The following is a 23,005-nucleotide window of genomic DNA, read 5'->3' on the forward strand; positions in this document are numbered from 1 at the left end:
ACCCTCCGCCGGGTCCCCACGGTCCCCGCGGGCTCGTCCCACGGCCGCAGCAGCCGAAGGCAGCGCTCGGCTTCCTCCCCTGATATAAATAGCTGCAGGCGGGGGGAGCACGGCCCGGGGGTCCCAAGGGTGACAGGGGGCAGCGAGGGCGGATGGGGGGGACCCTATGGGAAAGGGACGAGGGGCTCGGGGCTGGGGAGGGCACAGTGGGGACGTGGGGGGCCGGGGGGCCAGGGGTGGCCGGACTCTGTGTGCGTGAGACATGGAAAGATCACGTGTGAAACTTGATCTCCCCGCAGCGGGCTCGGAGGAGAGAAAAAAAGATAGAAGTATTGTTTTTAAACAGATTTTTTTTTTTCCCCTTTTGTTTTTCTTTTTCCTTTTTTTTTTTTTTTTTTTTTTTTCCTTGCAAGACCCAGCCTAGCGAGCGATAAAAGGAGGCCGGGGGCGGCCGCAAACCCGCTCAGAGCGCGCCGGGAGGAAATGCCGAGGGCGCAGCGCCGGGGCTGGGCGCTCAGCACCCACTGACCGACTCCTCGCACCCGCAGCACCCTTGGGTGCCTGGGGGAGGAGGAAAAGGGGGGGCTCCCCGTGCCGTGCCCGTGCCATGCGGGCGCTCGGCCTCGTCCTGGCGGCTCTGTGCGCGGTCACAGCCCAGCGGCGGGTGCTGGATGGGGGCGGCCGGCGGCGTTTCCACCGCGTGCAGCACGGGCACTGCAGCTACACCTTCGTGCTGCCCGAGGCTGACCCCGCTCCCTGCCCTCCCAGCGTCGCCCCCGGCCCCTCCAACGCACTCCTGCAGCGGGACTCGCCGGCCGGCACCGCGCACGCCACCCGCGGGGCCGCCCAGCGCCTGCAGCACCTCGAGAGGATCCTGGAGAACAGCACCCAGTGGCTGCTGAAGGTAGGAGGAGGCGGTGGTGGGGTGCCAGGGGGTGAGGGGAGGCGGTGAGGAGGGTGGTGGGTAAGGGGGTGCCCCCCGCAGCTGCCCTACACCCGCCGATGCCGCTTGCTGCGGTCAGCTCTGCGCCTTCCCCGCTGGGCTCAGCCCCAGGGACAGATCCTGCCCCAATTTTGTCACCAGAGGGGATGGAGAGGGTGCCACGGATGCCACTTATCAGCAGTTCTCACCGCCCTGCATCCCCCACCACGGGTCCCCTCCTGGTGCCCACCGCAGCAGCGGTGCCGGGCACCCCGTGGGGCTGAGCTCTCCCCATCCCGGCTCAGGATGTGGCCCCGCTGGGAGGGCAGCAGAGCCAGGAACCCAAGGGCAGGGGCCAGCGAAACCTCTCCAGCTTCATCCTTCTCCCCGTTATGGGCTTCACAAAAACTCCTGGCACCGCCTGAGGCTCTGCGTGGGAATCACAGATCCCAGCCGGCCAGCCCCAACGGGGCACGGGGAGCCTCACCGGAGGGGCTGTGGGGTCCAAAAGGGGGGTCTGCGGGCAGCAGGAGGGGACCCCTGCGTCACGGGGACCCCCACCCACCTTGGGGACCCCCGTCCTGGGTGCTGCTGCGCCCCCCAGCCCCGGCCCCTTGGCGCGAGGCAGGAAGAGGTTTTTCCTTTCCGAGGTCTCGCTCGGTGCCTCCTGACCCCGCATCTGCAGCCGAGCGAGCGGCCGCCTGCGTCACACCCGGGAAGAGCTCCCGGGAGGCTCCCCCCGGGGCCACGTCCCCGCGGTGCCCACGATGGGGACGGGGCAAGAGGCTCGTCCCCAAGTGCCACCCGCCCCCGAGCCGAGCGGCACCGCCGGGGACGCGGAGAGCAGCAGCGGGCACCCGTGGGGACACCCAGGGCTGTCCCTGTCCCCTCCTCAGCTGCCTCAGACCCCAAATTCCTCAAATTTGCCCCAACTCCTCTCAAAGCCAGCTGTGGGTGCTGCAGAGGGAGCGGCGAGGCCAGGCTGGCGGTGACCAATGCCCCCCGCTGCGGGGACGCTGCTCCAGCGGCGTTTGCGCACCTCAGCTCCGCGCAATCCCGGGGTCCCTGCACCCTAGGGTGCTGCCATGGGGTCCTCTGGGTGCTGCTCAGCCCCACTGGGTGCTGCTCAGCCCCGGAGCAGGCAGGATGAAGCCTCACACCTGGGCAGCTCTGGGCAGAGGTGCCCAAAATCACAGCCCAGGAGCAGGGGGCAGCGGCCAGTGCCCGTCCCCTCCCGCAGCACAGCCCCTCCAGCACAGGCAGATTTTTATTTCTTTTTTTTGCTTTTTTTTTTTTGCTTTTTGCTTTCTTTTTCTGTTTCTTTGCTTTCCTTATTTAACTGGGACTGCGCAAGGAGGCTTGTTTTGGTTGGACTCCAGGCCTGAACAAACAAACTGGGCTCGAAGGAGGCACCGGGGTTCGGGGACGGCTTGTAAACAACGCCAAATCCCCGTCTGCCAGCGGGGCAGATTCACGCTGTGCCCTGGCCCGTGGCTCTGGCAGGACCCCCCCCAGCCCCTTGCAGGGCTCCCCACCCCGCCAGCCCCCTCCTCTGCCACCACAGCCCCCACTGGGGACACTGGGTGCGGGGTCACCCTCTCCACGCAGCCGAGCGCAGCCCAGGGGGGACAGCCGGGGACACCAGTGAGGACGTGGCACGCAGACTGGTGGCACTGGCCGAGGACGTGGGCACTGGGTGCCTGTCGGTGCCACCAACCTGACCACGGGGCTGAGACCCTGCGGGGACTGTCCCCAGTGGCTGCCCTTTTGGCGATGTGTCCCCAGCGTGGGGACAGCGGGGTGGCCGTGCTGCACTCCCGGCCGGTGGTTGCTCTCTGCTTGGTTTTGCTGCTGGGCAGAAATTTTTGTTCAGGCTGCGAATTTTGGGCAGTGCCCGATCTTGGTCTCCCTGCACCAGGCTTGAGAGGGACTCAGGACACATTCCTGGCGCTGGCCCTGTCTAGGGAGCCTTTTGGGGTCACCCGCAGCCCCGCAGCCCCCTCCTGGGGTGACCCCAGCCCCTCTTCAGTTCCTTTTCCTTAGGCAGAGCCATGGTTCGGGGGCTCCCCCAGAAGGGGCAGGGACCCCCAAAAGAGGCAGATCGCAGGGAGCAGCCGGGGCTGGGGCTGGGGCTGGAGCCAGGCTCTTTCTCAGCCCCCCCCCAAGTGCCAGCCTGACCTTTTCCACGGGTATGTACTGCCCCGCGCTCAGAGGGATGTTTGTTTTGAAAAAAAAAAAAAAAAAAAAGGCAAGATCGAGAGGGAGAGGAGGCCTCCCCGAGCCCTGAGAAGCAGCAAGATTAACGACGTGGTTAAAGGGAAACTCTCCAGCAATCACTCAGCTGGGGAAATGTTTTCCAGACCCGGCTCTCAGACGCTCCCCGCTTCCTCCCTGCGAGGGAAGCCCCCGGGGACCTGGGCGCAGCCCGAGGTGCCCACGCTGGGATGCTCCTTCCCCCCCCAGCTTTACCTTCCAGCCACTGGGGGGGTTACACCATTATTTTTTCTGCGCCATCAGCCCCCCAAGTGCTCGAAGAGAGGCGATTTCACTTCACCTTGCACTAACAAGTGCGGCAAGGGGCTGGGTGCCCCGGCACCGCCATGCCACAAGCACCGGGACCGGGGGCTTTCCTTGCACCAGCTCACCGGGGGGGGCAGGAGCCACCTGGATGCGGGGGCGCGGGCAGCTCGGGACCCTCGGGGTGGGAAAGGGGTCGGGTTGGGCAGCCCCGGTGCAGGGCCGCGTTCCCAGCGTGGGCGGCAGCGCGTCCCTTCCGCTCCCCACGGCCCCCGTGGGGCGGCCGGGGGCTGCAGCCCTCGGCGAGGCTGTCACCCCGGAGAGGGGCCGAATGGAAAGCTCACGGCGAGGACGCCAGAAATAGAAACCCCTCTGGGAAGCGCCCGTCCCCCGCGGGCTGGGAAAGCGGAAGATGTTTCGGAGCCGTGTCCGCAGCCGGCTGCTTCCCAGCCCCGAGCGCTGCCCCGCCGTGGGGCAGCACCGTGTGCCGGAAAAGCTGCTGTCACCAGGGCTGGGGACGATGGCAGGGAGATGCCACCAGGCTTGGGAAACTGGGACAGCTGGGACAATGCTGGTGCCGATGCCAAAGCTGGTGCCGAGCCCAATGCTGATGCCAAATCTGGTGCCAAAGCCACGCAGGCTGCCTCGAAGCACCCAGGAGGGGTCGTGCCATGCTGAAACCTTCCCGGGCTGTGCCAATTTGGAGGATGGGGGCCGTGGTGAGGCTGGGTTTGGGGTGAGCTCCCCGACTGACCCGTCCTGTCCTCGCTGCCGTCCGCAGCTGGAGAGCTACATCCAGAGCAGCGTGAAGCCGGAGATGGCGCAGCTGCAGCAGACGGCGGTGCAGAACCAGACGGCCACCATGCTGGAGATCGGCAGCTCCCTCCTCAACCAGAGCGCCGAGCAGACCCGAAAACTCACCGACGTGGAGGCCCAGGTAGGTGGCAGCGACGTGGGGCACTCGGTGCTGCCCCCAGGACCGCCCCAGGGGCAGGTTTTGTGCGCCCAGGGGGCTGCCGCTGGTGGCTGGGGACCCCGCTGCCCACCCCAAAGCTCCCCCTGCTCCCGGGCAGGTGCTGAACCAGACGTCGCGCATCGAGATGCAGCTGCTGGAGAGCTCGCTGTCCACCAACAAGCTGGAGAAGCAGCTGCTGGTGCAGACCAACGAGATCCACAAGCTGCAGAGCAGGAACAAGTAAGGGTCCGGGGCTCCGGCTGCTCTCTGGGAGGGCTGGAGCCCCTCCAGGGCTCGCTGGGGGCCCTGCGGGTTGCACAGCCCCATCACAGCCCCTTTGAGCTCGGTTCCTCCTTCACCTTCACCCTCCCTCACTAAGGGCACCCACGAGGTTGAGAATTGCCAGGTGTCCCCGGGGATGGGGACAGCTCGCAGGGGTGCTGGGGATCCACAGCCAGGTTTTGGGGCTGCTCTGCTCCCCGCTCAGCCCGTGTCACCGCCACGTGTCCCCTTCAGCATCCTGGAGGTGCGGGTGCTGGAGATGGAGGCGAAGCACCAGGCGGAGCTGGCGGGGCTGCGCTCGGAGAAGGAGAGGCTGCAGGTCGTGGTGAGCCGGCAGAGCGGCACCATCGAGGACTTGGAGAAGTCGCTGCTGGCGGCCAGCGCCAACTCCAGCCTGCTCCAGAGGCAGCAGCTGCAGCTCCTGGAGGCGGTGCAGGGCTTGGTGCGCCTGGTGGCTCAGGGCAGAGGTGAGCGGGGAGAGGCAGAGGGACTGGAGGGGGTTTGAGGGGGCTGGGGACCCTGGGGTGGCAGATGCCCGGCTCACACAGGGGTGATTTCACCCCAAAAATGAAGAATCCCAAGAGAAGCTCAGCCTCGTGCCCGCATGGGAAGGGCTGGCACCCACTTTAGGGCGCACACCAGCCGGGGGATTTGGTTTGGTGGCAGCGTGGCCACCCCCTCACCCAGACGCACAGAAATGTCACAAAAAAAAGGAAAACCAGGGGACACAAAAAAGCATCCGAAGGGAGAGGGGAAAAGCAGAAAAACCAGGCAGGGCTGCGGGACCAGGGGGGGCTCTGAAATCCCCGCTGCCCTCTCGCACGGTGGGAAGCCCCGGTGCCACCGGCGCACCCCACGGCGAGGTGGGGAGGGCACCCCAGGGCCCTGCACATCCACCTGCGTGGTGTGGGGCTGGGACAGGCTGCACCCCCGGTGTCCCCCCCCTCGGTGTTAATGCCTCCCCCCTGCCCCCAGCCTCGCTGCCCGGGGAGGAGCAGCTCTTCCAGGACTGCGCCGAGCTGCGCCGAGCCGGCTTCCACACCAGCGGGGTCTACACCCTGCACATCGCCAACCTCAGCGAGCCCAAAAAGGTGAGCGCAGCCCGGGGGGGGCTCCTGCTCATGCATGCAAACCCCATACCAGTGGCTGCACCAAGCCCAAGGATGGGGAGTCCTCGGGCACCCCCCGAGCCATGGGCTGAGCCCCTCTGCTCCCCGCTGCAGGTTTTTTGTGACATGGAGACGGACGGCGGGGGCTGGACGGTCATCCAGCTCCGTGCCAACGGCAGCCTCAGCTTCCAGAGGAGCTGGAGGGAGTACAAGCAGGTCTGTGCGGGGACAGGGATGAATTGGGGCACCCCTGTGCCCACCGCCCGCACCCACCCTCCCCGTGGCTCCCCCAGGGTTTTGGGGACGCGGCGGGCGAGCACTGGCTGGGCAACGAAGCCGTGCACTTGCTGACGAGCCGGGCGCCCTACGCCCTGCGCGTGGAGCTGCGGGACTGGGAGGGCAGCCAGGTCTATGCCCACTACGGGAAGTTCCAGCTGGGCAGCGAGAGGCAGCTCTACAGGTAGGAGAACGGCGGCGAATTATCCCTGGCCCCCCGCAGCCCCCAGCCCCCAGGACTGGCACGGCTCGCTGTGGGTGCCCAGGAGGTTGCAGGGTTCCTGGTGGGGTTTTTGCTGGGGTTCTCAGTGGATTTCCTCCCCGGGGATGTGGCTGTGCTGCCTGCTCCTTCTTCCCCCTGGTTCTCGAAATCCCAAAGTGGATTTTGATGCCTGAAGTTGCGTTAAAACCGAGGGATTTCCCACCCCAGCAGGCAGCCGGCGCACTGGCTCACCGCTCCTCTCCAAAAGGGCTCGTCCCCAGGGTGCTGCATCCGTGTCCTCGCGGGGATGCCAAACCCTTGTGGTGCCAGGGACAGGGCCTGGGGGACAGCACAGGGCCTGGGGGGCTTTTTAACCCCCTCCCCAAAGCATCTAGGGGGTGCTGATGGCACACCCGGTGCGTCACCCTCGGCCGCAGGCTCTCGCTGCAGGACTACAGCGGCACGGCCGGGCAGCAGAGCGGCTTGGCCCTGCAGGGCACCAACTTCAGCACCCGCGACGCCGACAACGACAACTGCCTCTGCAAATGCGCCCAGATGCTGTCGGGAGGTGAGCGGGGAGCTGGGGCTGGGGTCCTGAAATCACCCCCCCAACCCGGTGCCCAGCCCCGCAGCACGCTCCCGCCCCGCTCCCTCCTCCCGCAGGCTGGTGGTTCGACGCCTGCGGGCTCTCCAACCTGAACGGGATCTACTACCCGGCCCGGCACAACATCCGCAAGCTCAACGGCATCCGCTGGCACTATTTCCAGGGTCCCAGCTACTCGCTGAAGGGCACCCGCATGCTGATACGGCCCGCGGGCTTCTAGCGCGCTGCCGGACCCCGTGCCGGCCCCAAACCCGTGCCAGACCCCGATGGAACTGAGCCGCCCGGCAAGGGAGCTGCAGGGAAGCTTTTCCCCCAGTTATTATTCCTCACTCTTGTTCCTCTCGCCCCCTGGGAGCCCGTGCGGAGCGGCAGCGGGGCCGCGAGGGAGGCGCTCGCCGTGCCGAGGAGCTCGGGGATGTGGGACCCATGGGGGCTCTGCTCCATCTGAGCTTTGGTGTGCGTAACCCATCCTTTCCCAGCCCAAATTCTCACCGTCCCCCCATGTCAGTGGGGTTTCTGGCCACGTTGAGCAGGGACAGGGGTCTGGGAGCCCCGGCACCTCCTTGTGCGCTCAGCCCGGAGGGGCAGACAGCCCGGGCTCTGCCTTTTCTCTGTGTTTTAGGGCATTGCATTTTGCTTTTTTGCCACCGTTTTGCTTTCCCCGCGGGTTCAGCAGAGCCGGCGTGCGAGTGCCCCGGGAGCTCGAGGCACTGGTGGCATCTCTGTGCCAAGGGACACGGCTGTCCCCTGCGTGTCCCCTCCCGCGTGTGCCATCCCCGTGCCAGCCGTGCACGCTGGGCACTGCTCCTCGCGGGATGGGGCTGGTGGGAAGGGACAGGGGCGTCCCTCGAGGCACAGGGGACCTGGGTCTGGTTCTGGGGGCTGGGGGGTGCTGGTGGGGGGCAGCAGCCAGGAAGGGGTGGGATGGGGCTGGGGGTGGCACATGGAGAGAGGGGCTGGGGGGTAGCAGAAGGGGGCTGGAGGCTGGGGGTGGCTCAGGGCTGGGGCAGGGGTCAGAGGGAGGGGAAGGGGGGTGTTGGCAGGGCCGAGCCCCCCCCCCCCGTGCTGCCAGCTCCAGCCCCTGTGGTTGTGTGCACGTGGCAAACCCAAATTTGGAGACGGGTTTGGAGGCGGCTTGGAAAGCGCGGGGCGAAACGCAGCCGGGTCTCCATCCGCTGGGAGGAGCCCCCGCGCCCTGGAGCTTGGCACGGAGACGTTTTTATTTTTGTACGAAGAGATATTTATTGTCCCAGAGCTGCGCCGGGCAGCACCCGTGTCCCCCCCGCCCCCCCAGCACCAGCCCTGCCCAGGAGCGAGGCGTCCCCGGACCCGTGGTGTGTGCGGGGGGGTGTCCGTGCTGCCCCTGGTTCAGCAATTTGGGCAGGAGCAGGAGCAGGAGCGAGCAGTCGGTGGGGTGTCCCCTGAGCTAAATTTACTGGGGTATTTTTTAAATTACCCCAGTAAAAAAAAATTTAAAAATTAAATTTATTGGGGTCACCGCTGGGGACAGCGCGGTGCTGCCTCGGCCCCTCGTGCACCGCACGTACGGACTCCACATAAAGGGAGCTTTCAGCAGCCTCCTCGTGACGCCTGGGTCATTTGGGGAGGAACGAGACCCCAAATGCGCCCCCAGCCCCATCACACCCAGCTGGGGAAGGGACTGCTCCTCCCAGCCCCATTCGTCCCCCTCGTGCCCCGCTGAGGCCGGGCAGCTCGGTGCATGGATGAGGCTGGGTGCTGCGGGCTCAGAGCCCAGCCTGGTGCCCAAATTGGTGCCCAGCCCCATCCCCCTCGGCCCTACAGCTCGGGGACCACCCCACAGCATCATCTGTAGGGGACAGGGGTGACACCGGTGCCCCCAAAGCCCTGGGGACCAGCGGTGGTGGCAGCTGCAGAGCAGGGACCCCCCTGACCCCCCTCCCTGACCCCACTGCCCCCGCAGCACCCAGCCCGCGGGCAGCTCCCCCCCCCCCCCGGGCCTGCCCCCAACCCCACTCTCAAGGCCTTCGCTAATTAACACTGATTAAAACAGGCGGTGCAGCTGCCACTTCCCACAAGGTGCTCATCAGTGGGGCCGTGCGTGATAATTAAAAAATGGAGAATGCAAATGGGGCCGCCCGGAGGCTCTGCGGGCTGCAAGCATCCTGGCTGCAAGCCCTACAACCCCCCCCCCGTGCTCCCCCCATGCCCCCCTGTGCCCCCCTGTGCCCCTTCCCAAACCTTGGTGCTGCCATTCCCTCGCTCTCCCCCCGGGGCATCCATGGGGTTGGGGGGCAATTCCCCGAGATGTGGGATGTGAGACACGGGAACAGGCAGGGTGGGGGCCACGGAGACCCCCCCCATTATTACTCCCCGCTATAAATACCCGGTGGGCTCAGCTGTGGCTCCGCTCCGAAACCGGAGCCGACGGGGAGGCAGCTGCCAGGGAAAGTGATCGGGAGCGTGGGGAGCGTGGGGCAGGGCTGGCCCCCTGTCCCCCTGTCCCCCAGGGCAGTGGGGGGCTGGGGCTGTCCTCCTGTCCCCCACAGGGACACACAGACAGGGGGGCACCCCTGGGGGGCCACGCGTCGCCTCGCCACGGCTGTGCCAGGGGGTGCTCGGCCCCGCTCCCCAGAAGAGGGTCGACCAGGGGGGGGCTTCTCCGTGGTAAATTTAGCTCAAGGGACACGCCGGGCTGAGGAATTCGGCAGCACAGCCGGATTCAGCCTGGAACGGGGACGTGGATCCCGCAGAGCTTCCCCTGGGGGGGTGGCAGCCCCATGTCCGGCTCCCTGGGGAGCCCCCAGCACCCCACAAACCATCATTATTCCAGGATCCCTTGGGTGCGCGCTGCCTCCCCAGCCGGCCGCCCTGACTCACCGGCCACATCCTGTCCCCAAATCCCTGCGTGGCCAGCACGGCCCTGGGTGGGGTTCTCCCAAACCTGCCCGGCCTCTTTTGGAGGAGCCGAGCGGGTTCTGTGTGTGGGGTGGGGGCTCTGGGCACCCTGCAGGGAGCGGGGTTGGGCCGGGAGCTGCTGCAGCCCCGCCGCCACGTGCTGTGCGCGGCACAAATCCCTGCTTCCTGCGAGCATCCCGCAGCCCTCCCGCGCCCCCCGTGTCCCAAGTGGGGGCTCCCTGGGTGCCCTTGGAGCCCCCTTCCCCAGCAGCACGGCACCAGGACCCCCTCCTGCCTCTCCTCCCGCGAGGAACCCGGGGCTGCAGGAGCCCGCAGCCGCGCGAGGCTGCCCGGGGAGAACACGCGGGGCGCTTTCATCTTCAAAGCTCTCCCTGCGCCGCCTTTCATCCCCTCGCCTCCCCGGTGCCTGGGAGGTCTCCGCTATCTCCTCCTCATCTCGCAACCCCGGAGCAGCGAGGACACGGCCAAGCTCCGAGGAGTTTCGCTGCAGAGGGCGCGAAGGCAGCGCCCGGCAGGGCTGCGCGCTTGGCGCGGCGCTGACTGCGGTGCCGAGGGGAATCCCGCAGCCGGGCTCTGCCGGGACCTGCCAGACCCAAATACCACCCCGCCGCACCCTCCGGGCCCCGCGCTGGCACGGCACGGCACGGCACGGCACGGCACGCACACTGCCTGGCACCCCTTGGCTTGGCACCACCAGGGCCAGAGGCAGCGCGCCTCGTGCTGGTGACTCCAGGAGAGGTTTGCAGGGAAGGGGCACGTTGTGACCCTCTTCTCCCCGGTCCCCAGCGCTCTGGGGATGCCCAAACGCATGAATTCCTCCAGCACCAAGGCCCAGCCCTTCTCCTGGCCCCTTTCTGCCCGGGTAATTCCCCGGCCAGGCCCTTAGGCAGCAGCAGGGCTGTCCTTCCCCACCACATCCAGAGACAGCCACACACGCGGCATCCAAAGCTGAGAAATTTAATAAAACCTTCTCCGTTGTTATCACTTGTCTTTTCTTTTTTTTTTTCTTTTACAGATCACGCATCAGGAAAACCAGTAGAAACGAGGAGGAGACCGATAAAACCGTCTTCATAAATAAGAGGGCACAGCATGCCTGGGCTTTCTTGCTGACAGACAAAAAGGGAGACACAAACACACGCACGCACACACCGAGACCCGGGCTGCTCCGAGGGGAGCTCGGTTCTGGCCCCCCTGGCAGAGCACCCAGCTCCTCCAGGACACTCACCAGGACGTTAGGATGGGGGCCGCCTGTGACCACCCCCCCAGCCGCATGCATCCTCACCCCCTGGCCACATGCAAGGTCCCCAGCAGTGCCCCTCAGGGCTCCCGTGCGCTCCTGCACGCTGGCACCCATGGGTGCAGCCGGGATGCCCCCTCTGTGCGGGTGGCACCGGCCGTGCACCCCACAGCCCCGACCAGCAGGATGCCAGCAGGCTCAGCCTCACCCCCAGCCCTCCGCGGGCTGACGGGGACCTGGCTGCTGCTTTTGGGGCCCCCCCAGAGCCAGCTCCATCAGGAGGCGAAGTACCAAAGAGCAGCAGGGACGAGGCACGGCGCCCGAGTCCGAGGGTCCCGGATGTCCCCACCGCTCCGGCATCGGCACCGTGCGCCGGCGCGCAGCGGCGCTACACGTTGGAGACCTGCTGGGGCTCGCGGGCTTGGCGCAGCCCGTAGAGCCACTTGATAACGCGGGCGTTGCGCTCCACCACCGAGATGCCGTAGGGCATGCGCTCGGCCGGCCGGCCCTCCGGCGTGGCCGCGCTGCGGGGCGAGCGGCCGCCCTCGGAGCTGGCGGTGCTGACGCTGTGAAACTTGACGGACACGATGTCGGAGCTGGCGCGGGCAAAATGCTCGGCGCCCATGTCCCGAACCTCCTCTGGGTCGAGGCCGCAGTAATTGAAGAAGCGCTCCAGGTCGGCGGTGGCCCGCGAGAAGCGGTCGCTCAGGTCCGACTTGGAGCGGTGCAGCAGGGTTTGCCGCCGGGCGCTCTCCGGGCGGTTGGGCGAGCTCAGCGCCGCCGCCGCCGTCGCCGCCGCCGTAGGCAGCCTGCCCGGGGCGGGTGACAAGGCCACCGGTGTCACCTGGCCGGTGGGTGCCACCCTAGAGGGCAGAGCCCCGCAGGGCCGCACGTCCACCCTGCGCACGGCCACGGTGCTGGGGGGCTTGGTGGCGGCGGGGCTCTCCGGTGCCTTGCCGGCCCCCTCCGCCACGGCGCTGGGCGCCTCCGCTTTGCACTGCCACTCCCGGCCCCGCGGGCTCTCCGCCTTGGGGAAGGGGCTGTCGCAGATGTTGATGAGGTTGTTGAGGATCTCCAGGTTGAGGGAGGTCTTCGTCGCGCCGGCCTCCGAGCGGCGTGGTCCCGGCGGCGTCTTACGGCTCGGGGTGAGCATGGCTCGGCGCACGGCCGGCGCGAAGAGGGGCTGCTTGAGCAGCGGCGGCTTCACCGGCTCCTGCTTGGTGCTGGCGACCTGCTGGCTCTTCACGTACTTGGCCTTGTCGGCCTCCAGCCTCTCCACGGCGCTGGGTTTCCGCGCGCCGGGCTCCAGGCGCCGTCGGAAATATTCGGGGCCCTTGTTGAGGATGCGGATGGGCATGGCCGAGGTGAAGGGCGCCGCCACCGCCGCCCCCTTGGTGGCATCGCCGGCGCTCAGCGCCTCGACGGGCATCGTCCGGGCGGGTTGCGGGGGGCTTCGGGGGGCGCGGGGGGCACGCGCCGCGACCTGCAAGGAAGGGACCAGGGTGAGGGGTTGTCGGCGGGGCGCTGGGGGCCTCCTGCCCGTGCCCCCGGGGTGGGGGGGATCCGCGGGCGGACAAAGGCCCGAGCGGCTGCGCGGGGCTGTGCGGTGCCGCGCTGTCTGCTCCGGCTGCGCCGAGCTTCCTATTTCAAGGCAAGGGACCACGCCTCCGGCTGGCGTCCCCGAAACGCAAGGAAACCCGGCCAATCCGCGGAGCAAAGCCTGCTTCAAACGGCACCATGGCCAATGGGGCCGCGGGGAGGGCGCCCCGACATCGGCACAAGGGGAGCCCCGGAAGGGAGAGCAGCCCCTCGGTGATGGCCGTGCTGGGGGGGCATCACCCTGCCGGGGGGTACCGCTGGCTCCGTGCGCCCAGCACCCCACCGGGCTGGGAACCTGGGGGTCCCCGCTCTTTGCAGCACCCCCGGTGCTCAGCCCCACTGCAGAGCCCCCCCTTATCCTATCCCCCTGCCCCTATTTCCTCTTTGAAAGGAGTTTATGGGGAGCAAGGAGCTCCCCATTGTGAGCCCCCCCCCAAAAAAGCCCAGGGGGGGTTCCCAGCCACATTTCCCCTGCCAAAAGCCGCGCTGGAGGCCCGTGAACCCCGCACCCTTGGGAGCCCGCCAGGCACAGCAAGCACCCGCCTGCCCCAACGGTTGCACTGAGGCAGCTTCCCCACCCATAGGAGGGGGGGCACAGCCTGTCCCGTGCCCCCCACACCCTCCCCAAGCCCTCCCACCCCGCAGCCACGAGCAGCCCTGGCACCCTCCAACCCTTCCCCAGCTGCTCCAAGAATCCCCCGGGGTCCCCCCCTTGCAATTTGGGGCTCTGCCATCCGCCCCCCCAGGCAACGCTCCAACCCGGCCGAGCACCAAGTTGGCTGCACCCCCCCTGACACCGAGCCCCCCCAGCCCCACAGGGCCTGGTTTTGGGCACAATCAAGCCTGGGGGAGCTGTGGGCGAGCCGAGGCACTCACCAGTGCAGGAGGGGGGCACAGTGGGGCCAGCACGGCCCCGCTTCCTCCTCCCCCAGCGGCCCCGAGCTGGCTGCCTCACCTGTGGCCGCTCACCTGCTTGCACAACTTCCTGGGTACAGCCCCACGGCACAGCGGCTGCGGGCGGCAGGAACCGGCCCAAAAGCCCCAAAGCCCCACGGCCCCACGGTGGCCGCCAGCCCGAGCCCACCAGCCTGACCCCCCGGCCCTACGAGGGTCCCTGGTGCAGCCCCCGGGTGCGCCGCGATGGGTGAGCAGCCAGGGGAGGGTGGTGTCCCCGTCCTTGTCCCCGTCCTTGTCCCCGACCTTGTCCCCGTTCCTGTCCCTGTCCCCGTCTCCTGCACCATGGGGGTCACTGCTTGCCCCTGTTCCCGTCTCCTGCCCCAGGGGGGGCACTGCTGCCTGACCCAAAAAGTGTCCGTGGGGACTGGGCAGGCACATGGGCAGCTGGGGAGAGCCCCTGCACCAGCACGGATCCAGGGGGGGCTTTCTGCACCCCTCCACGGGGAGCCCAGCGCTCCTCCCCAGCAGTGCCAGGCACCGAAATCCTCGCTGGGCAAGGATTTTGGTGTCCCCCCTTGCCCACACACCCCATGGCAAAACGGGGCTAATTGCAGGGAGCGGGGGCACCGAAGCCCAGAGGGGAGATGCCCAGGGGCGAACCCCGCTGGGAGGAAATCACCACCAGGCTCCCCCGAGGCCCTGCGTCACCCAGCCCTGGTGGAGAAGGGACACGAGAGCCTGACTCACCCCCTCTGGGTGCTTTCCAGGCTGCGGGGAGAAGCTGTCAGTGGGGTGCCCGTGCCGCAGCACCCCTCGTGTCCCGCACCACCCTGCCAGCAGCCCCCCCTGCTGCCCCTCAACCTGTGCCAGGGACTGGGAGCACCCTGGGGAGCTCCTGATGGGTGAAGGGACGAGCACGCAGGGTCTGGATCCCCAGCAAACTTGCCGTGCCCACCGTGGGCTCCCATTTCCCTGCTGGCACGGACGGCCCGGCCGGGCACGACCTGCTGCTCCGCATTCCTGGCGATGGGGAGCTGCCAGCCTGGCACAGCCGCCCCAAACTGAGCCGAGCCACCCTCCAAACGGCCCGGAAAACAAAACCAGGTTATCCCCAACCTAAATGGAGCGTGGCCACCCCGGCACAGAAGCTGGCCACCCAACTTATGCCCGGCCACGGTGACCCAGCCCCGTGCTGGTGGCACGGGACCGGCACGGGACGGCACCACCTCCGCCACCTACCTGGATCTGCCCTGCGCCGTCGGAGCCTCCCTGACCCGTGCTTGTCCCCTGGTGGCTCGGTGGCCCCGTGTTTGCTGCGTCCCCACACCGTGGCCTCTCCTGCTCCCTGCGGGGCGGCACTGGAGCGGGTCTGCCCTTGGCGAGGTGGCTCACGGCTCCCTCTGAGTCACCGCCGGGAGAAGAAGACGCCCTCCGAGGCAGCTCGGTGGTGCTCGGAAGGGATTGAAAACACCTCTCCTTGCCAGCGTGCCCGCGGAGGCACGGGGTTTTCCTCCACGCCAGGCCAGGCTTTAATTGCGGCTGCGTCATGGAGCGTGGCCGTGGCAGTGCCGGTTGGGCAGCGTGGATGCAGGAGCACGCTCGTGGTTTGGTCGGGGAGGAGGGAAGGGCCCCACCACAGCTCTGCAACCCGAGCTAAAACGTCCCCAAACCACCCCCTGCCCTCGCCCAGGCAGGGCTCGGACCCTCCCCAAAGCCCCACAGGGTGTGCGTGGGCACCCGCTGCCTCCGCAGGGACGGGTCCCCTGTGCCCGTGCCGGCCCCCAGGTCACTGCCACCACGGTCAGCCCCTGGCCCCCACAGTCCAAAAGTCCCCAAAGTCCAGCAGGTTTCTGTGCCTCCAAACAAAGCGGCTCAGCCAGGTGACAAGGACACCGAGCCTGGGGCCACAGGGAGCTGCTGGCCTGCGCCCAGAGCGGTGTCCCCGCAGCTCCCGGCGTGTCCCCGCGGAAAAGCACCGCCGGGTGCCACAGGTGGGGGCAGAGCCCTGGGCATCTGCCCGGTGGGAGCAACCAGGCTGCGTGTCCCCCCCCCGTCCCCGTGCCAAAAGCACCCACGAGGGCTGCAGGAGGCGGCTGCAGGCAGCTGCCCGGGCACGCCGGGTGCTTTCGGAGCAGGGCGTTGCAGCCAGACAGCGCCCCGCTGCCTCGCCCTCCCCCCGGGGGGAAACCGGGGATGGATTTGGGGAGGGCAGCCCAATGCAGGAGCATGCCCTGAGCGCCCCATTCACCGCCCGTCCCGCGGCTCCGCAGCGGGCAGGGATGGGGCAGGGGTGGGTGGGTGCCGGTGCTGGCTCCGTGCTCGCCTCCCACGGGCGCTCGGGGCTGGGTCCCTGCACGTGCAGCTTCCAGGACCCCCCAGGAGTGAAAGGCAGCCATGAAAGAGCCAAAAAAATAAGAATAAAGAGGGCTCAGAGGCCAAATCCTCCCTGTAGGAGCTGGGTGGAGGTGGCTGCGGGTGCCTGGCATCGCCCCGCGGGGCGGCGGGTGCCTGGCACGGGGCCCGGCTCAGCCCCCGGATCCGGGGAGGGGTTTGGGCTCCTCGTCTGTGCCCCCCACGGGACCTTCCTTCCGCTGCCACGCTCACCTGGCACGTGCTAATTGCTGGCGGTTAATTACAGCCACTCACCCAGACCAGGCTACAAACAGCTCTGGAGCTGGGAAAGGGACCCGGCATCGCGCAGCGGCCCCGTGCCAGCCACCCCCTGCTCCCTGCCTCAGTTTCCCCACTCCCATCCCTGCCCAGGGTGGGCGCAGGGAGCTGCCTGGGGGGCTGCGGGGCTGGTAGGGGGGGGTCCCACGGTCACAGCCTCGCTCCCCATCACCCTGAGGGCTGGATGCTGCCCGGCTCTGCGCATCGCTCCCCGCAGCCAGGCTCGTGCCCGGGTGCGGGGGCCCCGCCAGATGGGGCCGTGCCGGGTGCGAGGCTTTTGTCTGAGCAGCTCCAGGCCCGCAGATGGTGGCTGGGCTGCAACGGGGCCGGGGCCGTGGCCGAGGGCTGGCGAGCGCCGTGCCCTGGGGATGCGGCCCCCTTTTGTTGGGCTCTCACCTCGGGCAGAGGCCCCCTTCCCCAGGCGCCCCCCGCGCCAGCTTTCAACTTTCAACTTGACCTGCTCCATTCACATGGAAATGGGATGCAAATGGGGACGGGGAGCTGAGAGGAGGAGGAGGAGGATGGAGGGGAGGAAGGGACCATGGGTGGTGACCCGCCAGCAGGTCCCTGCGCCCCCCCTGGGCTCCCCCAGTGCCCATCCAACTGGACCCTTGGACTGGGAGAACTGGGGCACCGCTGGGTGCACGCGATATCCTGGGGGAATCGGGGGTCCCTGGGGTGCGGGGGGTCCTGGGGCTCAAGGACAGACCCAAAACTCTCCCTGGCTCCTCCTCCCCATCACCCACATCCACGGCACCCCGCTGCACCCTCCGGTGCCATTTCACCCATGGGGGGCACGTGGGGAAATGGAGGGGGCTTCCCGGTGGGCCTGCCCGAGCCCGGTGAAGTCCCGTGGAGGACGTCTCGGTGACCAAATGTTGCCATCTGCCTCCGGGGCCTTCGCTCGCATCTGCTGGGGGTGCAGAGGGGGCCGGGGCTGGGGCTGGGGCTCAGCTGCTGCACGGCACGGGGTGGGGGGGACAGCCCCCACCCCTCCCCAGGCACGGCAGGCGGCACGTGCCGGCAGGATTTTGGGCGAGAGGCACGGAGCAGCGGTGCGGAGCTCGGTCCCACGCCTGTCACCCCCTTTGTGCCCCCCCTCCGAGCCCCTGCGACGAAGCCAATTAGCCCTGGGGAAAGGCTGGCGGAGGCTGCGCGGCTCCTTTGTGCTGCCGAATTAACCCAGGACAATCGCCGGCCCCACCGGGAGCTGGGGGCTCAGCTGCGCCAGCACAAGCCCTCGCGCATCATCCTGGAGCTGCCACCCCCAAAACGTGGCCAAGAGACCATGGGAACCCCAAAAAAAGGGCCCCCACCGCTCCTGGATCCCACATGGGGATGGTGGAGGCAGGATTGAGCTTGGTGCAGGGGTTGGTGAGGACCCCAGCGGGGCTGGGCATGGGCAGAGCAGGCAGGGGATGGGCAAGGGACAGGCAGGGGACAGGCAGGGGCCAGGCAGGGCATTGCACAAGGTATTTGCAGCCTGCTGCAGCCCGCTCGCCCAGCGACACCCTGTGGGTGCTGGGGGAAGAGCTGGAGCGAGGGGTCCCGGGGAGCTGGGTGCTGGGACGAGCCAGCGCCAGGTTGCCAAAAAAAACCAACTGGCTTCTGTCCCCTGCACCCCTCCAGCTCCTGGGTGATGCGAGCATCTCATCCAACAGCTCGTGGTCACATCCCGCAGGGTCCCCAGGGTCCCCAGGGTGAGGTGGAGGTGCCAGAGGAGCATTTATGGGTGGCGTGCGCCCCGTGGGACGGCCACATCCCGGCCACGCACCCCCTTGCAAGGACGGCTCCGTGGTGGCCGTGCTCGGTGTCCCCAAGCCACCCGGCCCAGCCCGTGGCCCTGCTGCCATCCCAGCCACCTCTCGGTGACATTTGCACGCCCGAAATAGGTGGGACACCATTCAACTGGGGACAAGGGCAAAGCGTGTGACACATCCAGGAATAATCACCGGCACCAGGCAAGGGTGCGCGGGGGCAGGCGGCGAGCACGGGGCTGGCCCTGGCAGCACGTGGGGACACGAGGGGACAGCTGCCCACGGGGGCAGGACGAGGGCTGGGCTGTCCCCGAGCCGCCAGGGACAGGGTTAGGAGGGGACACAGCTGGACTTTGGCCACCGGGGCTGGGTTTGGAGCTTAAAGGCCCCCGAGAGGCTGCGTGGGGCGAGCTGGGCTCGGTGGCACGGAGGTGAGGGGGACCCGGTGGCCGGTGCCGTGGTGGCCCAGGGGACCCAAAAATGCCGGATGGGGGGAGAAGGAAAGGGGTCCCTGAGCCCCAGCCCCCTCTGGCTGTTCCCATTCCTTCAGGGTGGGCAGGGGTCCCTGGGGTGGGTGGGCAGGGTGGGATTTGATCCCCCTGCCCCCCCCGGGCACTCGTCTCTCCGAGGACCACCGCGATTCTCCCTCATCCTCTCCTCTGCTTTGTGTCTCACCTCGCCCTGCACCAGCACCCGACCGTCCCCATGGCTCGTGAGCCCCCCTGGGACCTCCTGCGCCCCCCCGACCTGGGGCAGGTGCCCTGAAAACGCGGCGTTGGAGCCGAGCGGGAGGCAGGAGACCCGCGGGACCCCCCGCCAGCTGCTCCCCGAGCCAGGGGTGAGTCTGCCCGCTGGGAGCAGGAGCAGGAGCTCACCGTGCTGCCACCCATCTGCATCCGGAGGCAGTGACGTGCCCGGCTCACGTCACGGCCCCCGGCAGGCAGCAAGGACTCGCTGCCGCCAGCCAGCGTGCTGCCTCCGGTTCCCAAAAAGCACAGTGAGTTTCCCCAGGGGAGGTTCCCCGGAGGTTCCCCGGGGACATCTCAGGTCAGGAACCCGACTCTTCCTCACCTCCGCTCCCTCCCAACGTCCCCAACACTTCCCGGCCAGGATGAGGCCGTTTGTGGGCCGTTACCCTGCCTGGGTTCAGCCCCTGGACACCAGGATCCTTCCGCCCTGAAGTTGTGGCCGCTCATCCTGCACCCCCCTGCCCTCCCCGAGGCTCGGGGGCACGGATTTTGGGGGGTCCCCCAACGTCTCCAGGAAGCCGGTGGGGAGCGGGCGCAGGAGCCTGGGCGCACGGAAGGGCAGCAGGTGCCGGGGTGGGCAGGGGATGAGGTGTGGGGCTGACTCAGCTTGGCTGGTATGAGCCAGGGCCAGTTTTGCGGGTGAGGCCGTGGGGCCCCCTCTCCCCCGGGGCCACCGGGGAGCCTGCCGGGCTCGTACGGCACCGGCGGGGAGGAGACGGGCGCCGCTCGGCGTTGCCCGCGGGTGCGGTGGGAAGGACGGGGTCTGGGGTCCCAGGAGAGAGGCTGCACAAGCCCCACAGCCCCCAGGTGAGATCCACGTGCCTCCCGTGCCTCCTGTGCCGTGCCGTGCCCGGCTGTGCCATAAGCAGGGCCAGGTCCAACACCTTGCCAGGTCCCCATCCTGGCTCCGTGCCTGGCGCGGCGTGGCCTTGGCTCTCCGGAACGGGGCCCAACCCAACACAGGGCAGGTGCCGCAGGCAGGGCAAAGGGGGGGTCCCGTGGCACCAGCTGCGGGCAGCAGGAGGGGGTCCCGAGGTGCTGGGGGGGGTCTCACCCCTGGGACAGGGGGGTGCCGGGCTGCGCCGTGCCACTCCCTGCGTCCTGGCAATAAAAGAGGAGCGGCAGGGGGGTGACACGGGCAGGGGGGTGACACGGGCAGGGGGGGTCGGGATAGGGGTCCGGGGGGGTCCTGAGCCGTGTCGCTGAGCCCAGCCTCTCCCCACAGCACGGCGGCATCGCCCTGGAGTGGGGGGGCGCCGGGCGCTGCTGAGCCATGGCGCTGCTCACCCACCTCCTGGCCTGCGTTTTTGGCACGGGGTCCTGGGTGGCCATCAACGGGCTGTGGGTCGAGCTGCCCCTGCTGGTGAGGGTGCTGCCGGAGCAGTGGGACCTGCCCTCCTACATCACCATCATCATCCAGATGGCCAACGTGGGGCCCCTCTTCGTCACCCTCATGCACCGCTTCTGGCCCGGCTCGCTGAAGGAGGTGGCCGTCATCTACGTGGTGGTGTCCCTGGGCGTCGTGGCCTGCCTGCTGCTGGCCTTCCTCTGGAACCAGACATCCCTCATCGCGGGGACGCCCCACAGCACCGCCTTCCTCATCCTCACCTTCTTCCTGGCCTTGGTGGACTGCACCTCCTCCGTCACGTTCCTGCCCTTCATGATGCAGCTGGAGCCCCAGTACCTCACCACCTTCTTCATCGGGGAAGGGCTCAGCGGGTTGATCCCCGCTCTCATCGCCCTGGGCCAGGGCTCCGGCATCTCCAGCTGCGTCAACGTCACCCTCCCGGACAACGTCACCAACACGACGGGGAGCCCCGGCTTCCAGATGGAGACTCGCTACTTGCCGGCCAATTTCTCCACCCTCCTCTTCTTCCTCCTCATGACTGGGATGATGGTGGCCTGCCTGGTGGCCTTCTTCTTCCTCGCCAGGCAGCCTAAAGTTTGGGAACTGTCCCAGCAGCAGCTCGTCCCCAGCACCATCATCCTCAGTTCCTTCGACCAGATCCCCGAGGACGCAGCCGGCTCGGGGCGAGGCGGTGGCTACCCGTGCCCAAAGAAAACCAAGCGGCCCATGGAGGACCCCCTGGAGACGGCGTCCCACCCGCTGGCCAAGCTCGCCTTCATCTACCTCCTGATCGCCTGGGTGAGCTCCCTGACCAACGGGGTCCTGCCGTCGGTGCAATCCTACTCCTGCCTGCCCTACGGCAACACCGCCTACCACCTCTCGGCCACGCTCAGCTCCATGGCCAACCCCCTCGCCTGCATCGTGGCCATGTTCCTGCCCAGCAGGTGGGTACGGAGCCCCAAAAATGCCCCTTTTTGGGGGTTCTAGGGGAGAAAAGGTGCCTCCTCCCCGAGCTGGGCTGGTGCTCCCCGGTGTCACCCGCCTGTCCCTTGCAGGTCCCTGGTCCTGCTGGGCGCCCTCACCTTGGCAGGGACAGCTTTTGGTGCCTACAACATGGCCATCGCCGTGATGAGCCCCTGCCCGCTCCTGCAGCAGTCCCAGTGGGGCGACGTCGTCATCGTAAGTCCTTTGGGGTCCCTCAACCCTGGAGAGCTCTCGGGGGGGACCACCCCACCCCACGACCCCCCGGCTGACCGCTCTCCCCTGTGCCACCAGGTCCTCTCCTGGGTGCTGTTCACCGGGACGCTGTCCTACGTGAAGGTGATGGCCGGGGTGATCCTGCGGAGCCGCAGCCACAGCGCGCTGGTGTGGTACGGGGCGCTGGAGCAGTTGGGGTCCCTGCTGGGCGCCCTGCTCATGTTCCCCCTCGTCAACATCTACGGTTTCTTCACCTCCGCCGACTACTGCAGCCTGCAGTGCCCGGCCTGAGCTCCTCGTCCTCTTCTCGGGTTCAAATAGAAGGAGATTGCTCAGTATTTTGGCCTCTGAACCCCCCCTGACGCCCCCCGGAGCGCACCGCGGCACCGGGACCCTGCGCACCTTGGGGCTCCCCAGGATGTGCCACCCCCCCTAGGGTTCTCGGGTGCTCCCCTAAATCAGCAGGGGGGTGTTGGGTGTGAAGAGGTGTTGGGGTCACCGCTCGTCCCTTCCCTGGGGGGTCTGGGTGGTGTTTGGCACGGTGCCCCCCCCAGGGTGCCCACCCCGTGCACCCTTTGTGCCATCGGCTCTGTCCCCGGCACTATTCCCGTCCCCATTCCCAGGATGGGGGGGGGCTGCAGAGGGCTGAGGAGAGCAGGGATAAATGTGCCCCCCCCGGGGACATAGAGACCAGGAGATTTGCTGTCGGGGGGGGGCAGACAGCAGCTTTTATGGCACCGGGGGGCACCAAAGCAGGTCGGGATGAGCTGCCCAGGGGTTTCCATCCTCTGCTGGGGTCCCACCATGCCCCCCATCACCCCCCATCACCCTGCACCCCCCAGCACCCCCAGCACCCCCCCTGCACCCAGACGGGCACCACGGGGCGGGGGGGGGCACAGAGCGAGGCAAAGGACAGCTGGGGGCCCTCACGGCCGGGGACGCCAGGGCCGTGCCACCCGGTGCCCGGCTGCACCCAGACCCCGTTAACGGGGGAAACCGGGAGGGGGGCACCGAGGAGGGGAGATTGGGGGGGGGGACACCGGGCGGCACGCGCGTGCGCCCCTTCCCCGGGGCACGAGGCAGCCGGGCCTTTGTCCCCGGCTCTTTGTCTGGCAATCTGCTCCCCCCGGGACCCCCGCTCCGCTGTGCCTTAACCATGCAGATCCCAGCTCCCGGCCCCCCCCCGGCTGCGAGAAGGACGAGGCTGGAATTGATAATTGCCCACCCGGGGGGGGGGGGGGGTCCCGCAGCCCCCCCCCCCCTCCCAGCTCCGTGTGGCCTTCAGGATCCGGCCCCGTGGGCACGGAGAGGGGGGGTGAGGAAACTGAGGAGGGGGCTGAGGAGCAGCAGGAGGTGTGGGGGCACTTCGGGGAGGGGGGGGCTCGTCCCGTCCTGGGAGCTGGGTGCAAGGAGCTGACGGGGTGGGGGGGGTCCAGCCCCCTCCCTGTACCCCGCACCCCCCTGGGGATGCTCCTGCGCAGCCCAACCCCACAACCAGGACCCCTCGGAGACCCTCGCCCATCGGACCCCCTGCCCCCCCCTCCTTCCATCCTTCCCCCCCCCCATCTCCAGGGGGGATCAGTCCCCCCCCCAGCCCCCCGAGCTCGCAGGATTATTTCCATACAGCTGCTCGGGAAGGGACGGCTTCAACCCTCACCACCCAGGCGCGCGCTCCAGGAGTGCGCCCGAGCCCTTTCTTCTTGGCTTCTCCCCCCCCCCCAAAAAAAAAAAGAAAAAAAAAAAGAAAAAAAAATCGTGGTGGGGGCAGGCCGGGGGGGCCCCAGGC

At 68.1% G+C, this 23,005-nt stretch overlaps 3 protein-coding genes across 11 annotated transcripts; 2 read left to right on the plus strand and 1 right to left on the minus strand.

Moving 5' to 3' along the window:
- Window positions 1-402: 402 nt before the first annotated feature.
- On the plus strand, window positions 403-10,746 carry ANGPT4 (angiopoietin 4). Its single transcript, XM_027472766.3, has 9 exons — window positions 403-904; window positions 4,221-4,376; window positions 4,513-4,634; window positions 4,911-5,143; window positions 5,652-5,767; window positions 5,900-6,001; window positions 6,079-6,245; window positions 6,701-6,831; window positions 6,927-10,746. The coding sequence occupies exons 1-9, from the start codon at window positions 608-610 to the stop codon at window positions 7,085-7,087; spliced, it is 1,485 nt and encodes a 494-aa protein (XP_027328567.3). The 5' UTR covers window positions 403-607; the 3' UTR covers window positions 7,088-10,746.
- On the minus strand, window positions 10,707-15,743 carry FAM110A (family with sequence similarity 110 member A). Of its 3 annotated transcripts, none has more exons than XM_027472777.3 (2): window positions 14,738-15,743; window positions 10,707-12,485 (listed from the first exon to the last, which is right to left on the minus strand). In XM_027472777.3, the coding sequence occupies exons 1-2, from the start codon at window positions 15,044-15,046 to the stop codon at window positions 11,391-11,393; spliced, it is 1,404 nt and encodes a 467-aa protein (XP_027328578.3). In that variant the 5' UTR covers window positions 15,047-15,743; the 3' UTR covers window positions 10,707-11,390. The 3 variants fall into 3 exon arrangements, with proteins under 3 accessions (XP_027328578.3, XP_071882420.1, XP_071882419.1); XM_072026319.1 differs by lacking the exon at window positions 14,738-15,743 and adding an exon at window positions 14,246-14,709; XM_072026318.1 differs by lacking the exon at window positions 14,738-15,743 and adding an exon at window positions 13,478-13,616.
- Window positions 13,605-21,557, plus strand: SLC52A3 (solute carrier family 52 member 3). Of its 7 annotated transcripts, none has more exons than XM_038166249.2 (5): window positions 13,605-13,745; window positions 18,616-18,763; window positions 19,900-20,966; window positions 21,078-21,201; window positions 21,298-21,557. In XM_038166249.2, the coding sequence occupies exons 3-5, from the start codon at window positions 19,948-19,950 to the stop codon at window positions 21,508-21,510; spliced, it is 1,356 nt and encodes a 451-aa protein (XP_038022177.1). In that variant the 5' UTR covers window positions 13,605-13,745; window positions 18,616-18,763; window positions 19,900-19,947; the 3' UTR covers window positions 21,511-21,557. The 7 variants fall into 7 exon arrangements, with proteins under 7 accessions (XP_038022177.1, XP_038022175.1, XP_038022176.1 ...); XM_038166247.2 differs by lacking the exon at window positions 13,605-13,745 and adding an exon at window positions 18,118-18,356; XM_038166248.2 differs by lacking the exons at window positions 13,605-13,745; window positions 18,616-18,763 and adding an exon at window positions 18,770-18,922.
- Window positions 21,558-23,005: the final 1,448 nt, after the last annotated feature.

The sequence above is a fragment of the Anas platyrhynchos genome, chromosome 21, assembly GCF_047663525.1.
Source record: "Anas platyrhynchos isolate ZD024472 breed Pekin duck chromosome 21, IASCAAS_PekinDuck_T2T, whole genome shotgun sequence".
Lineage (NCBI taxonomy): Eukaryota > Metazoa > Chordata > Aves > Anseriformes > Anatidae > Anas > Anas platyrhynchos.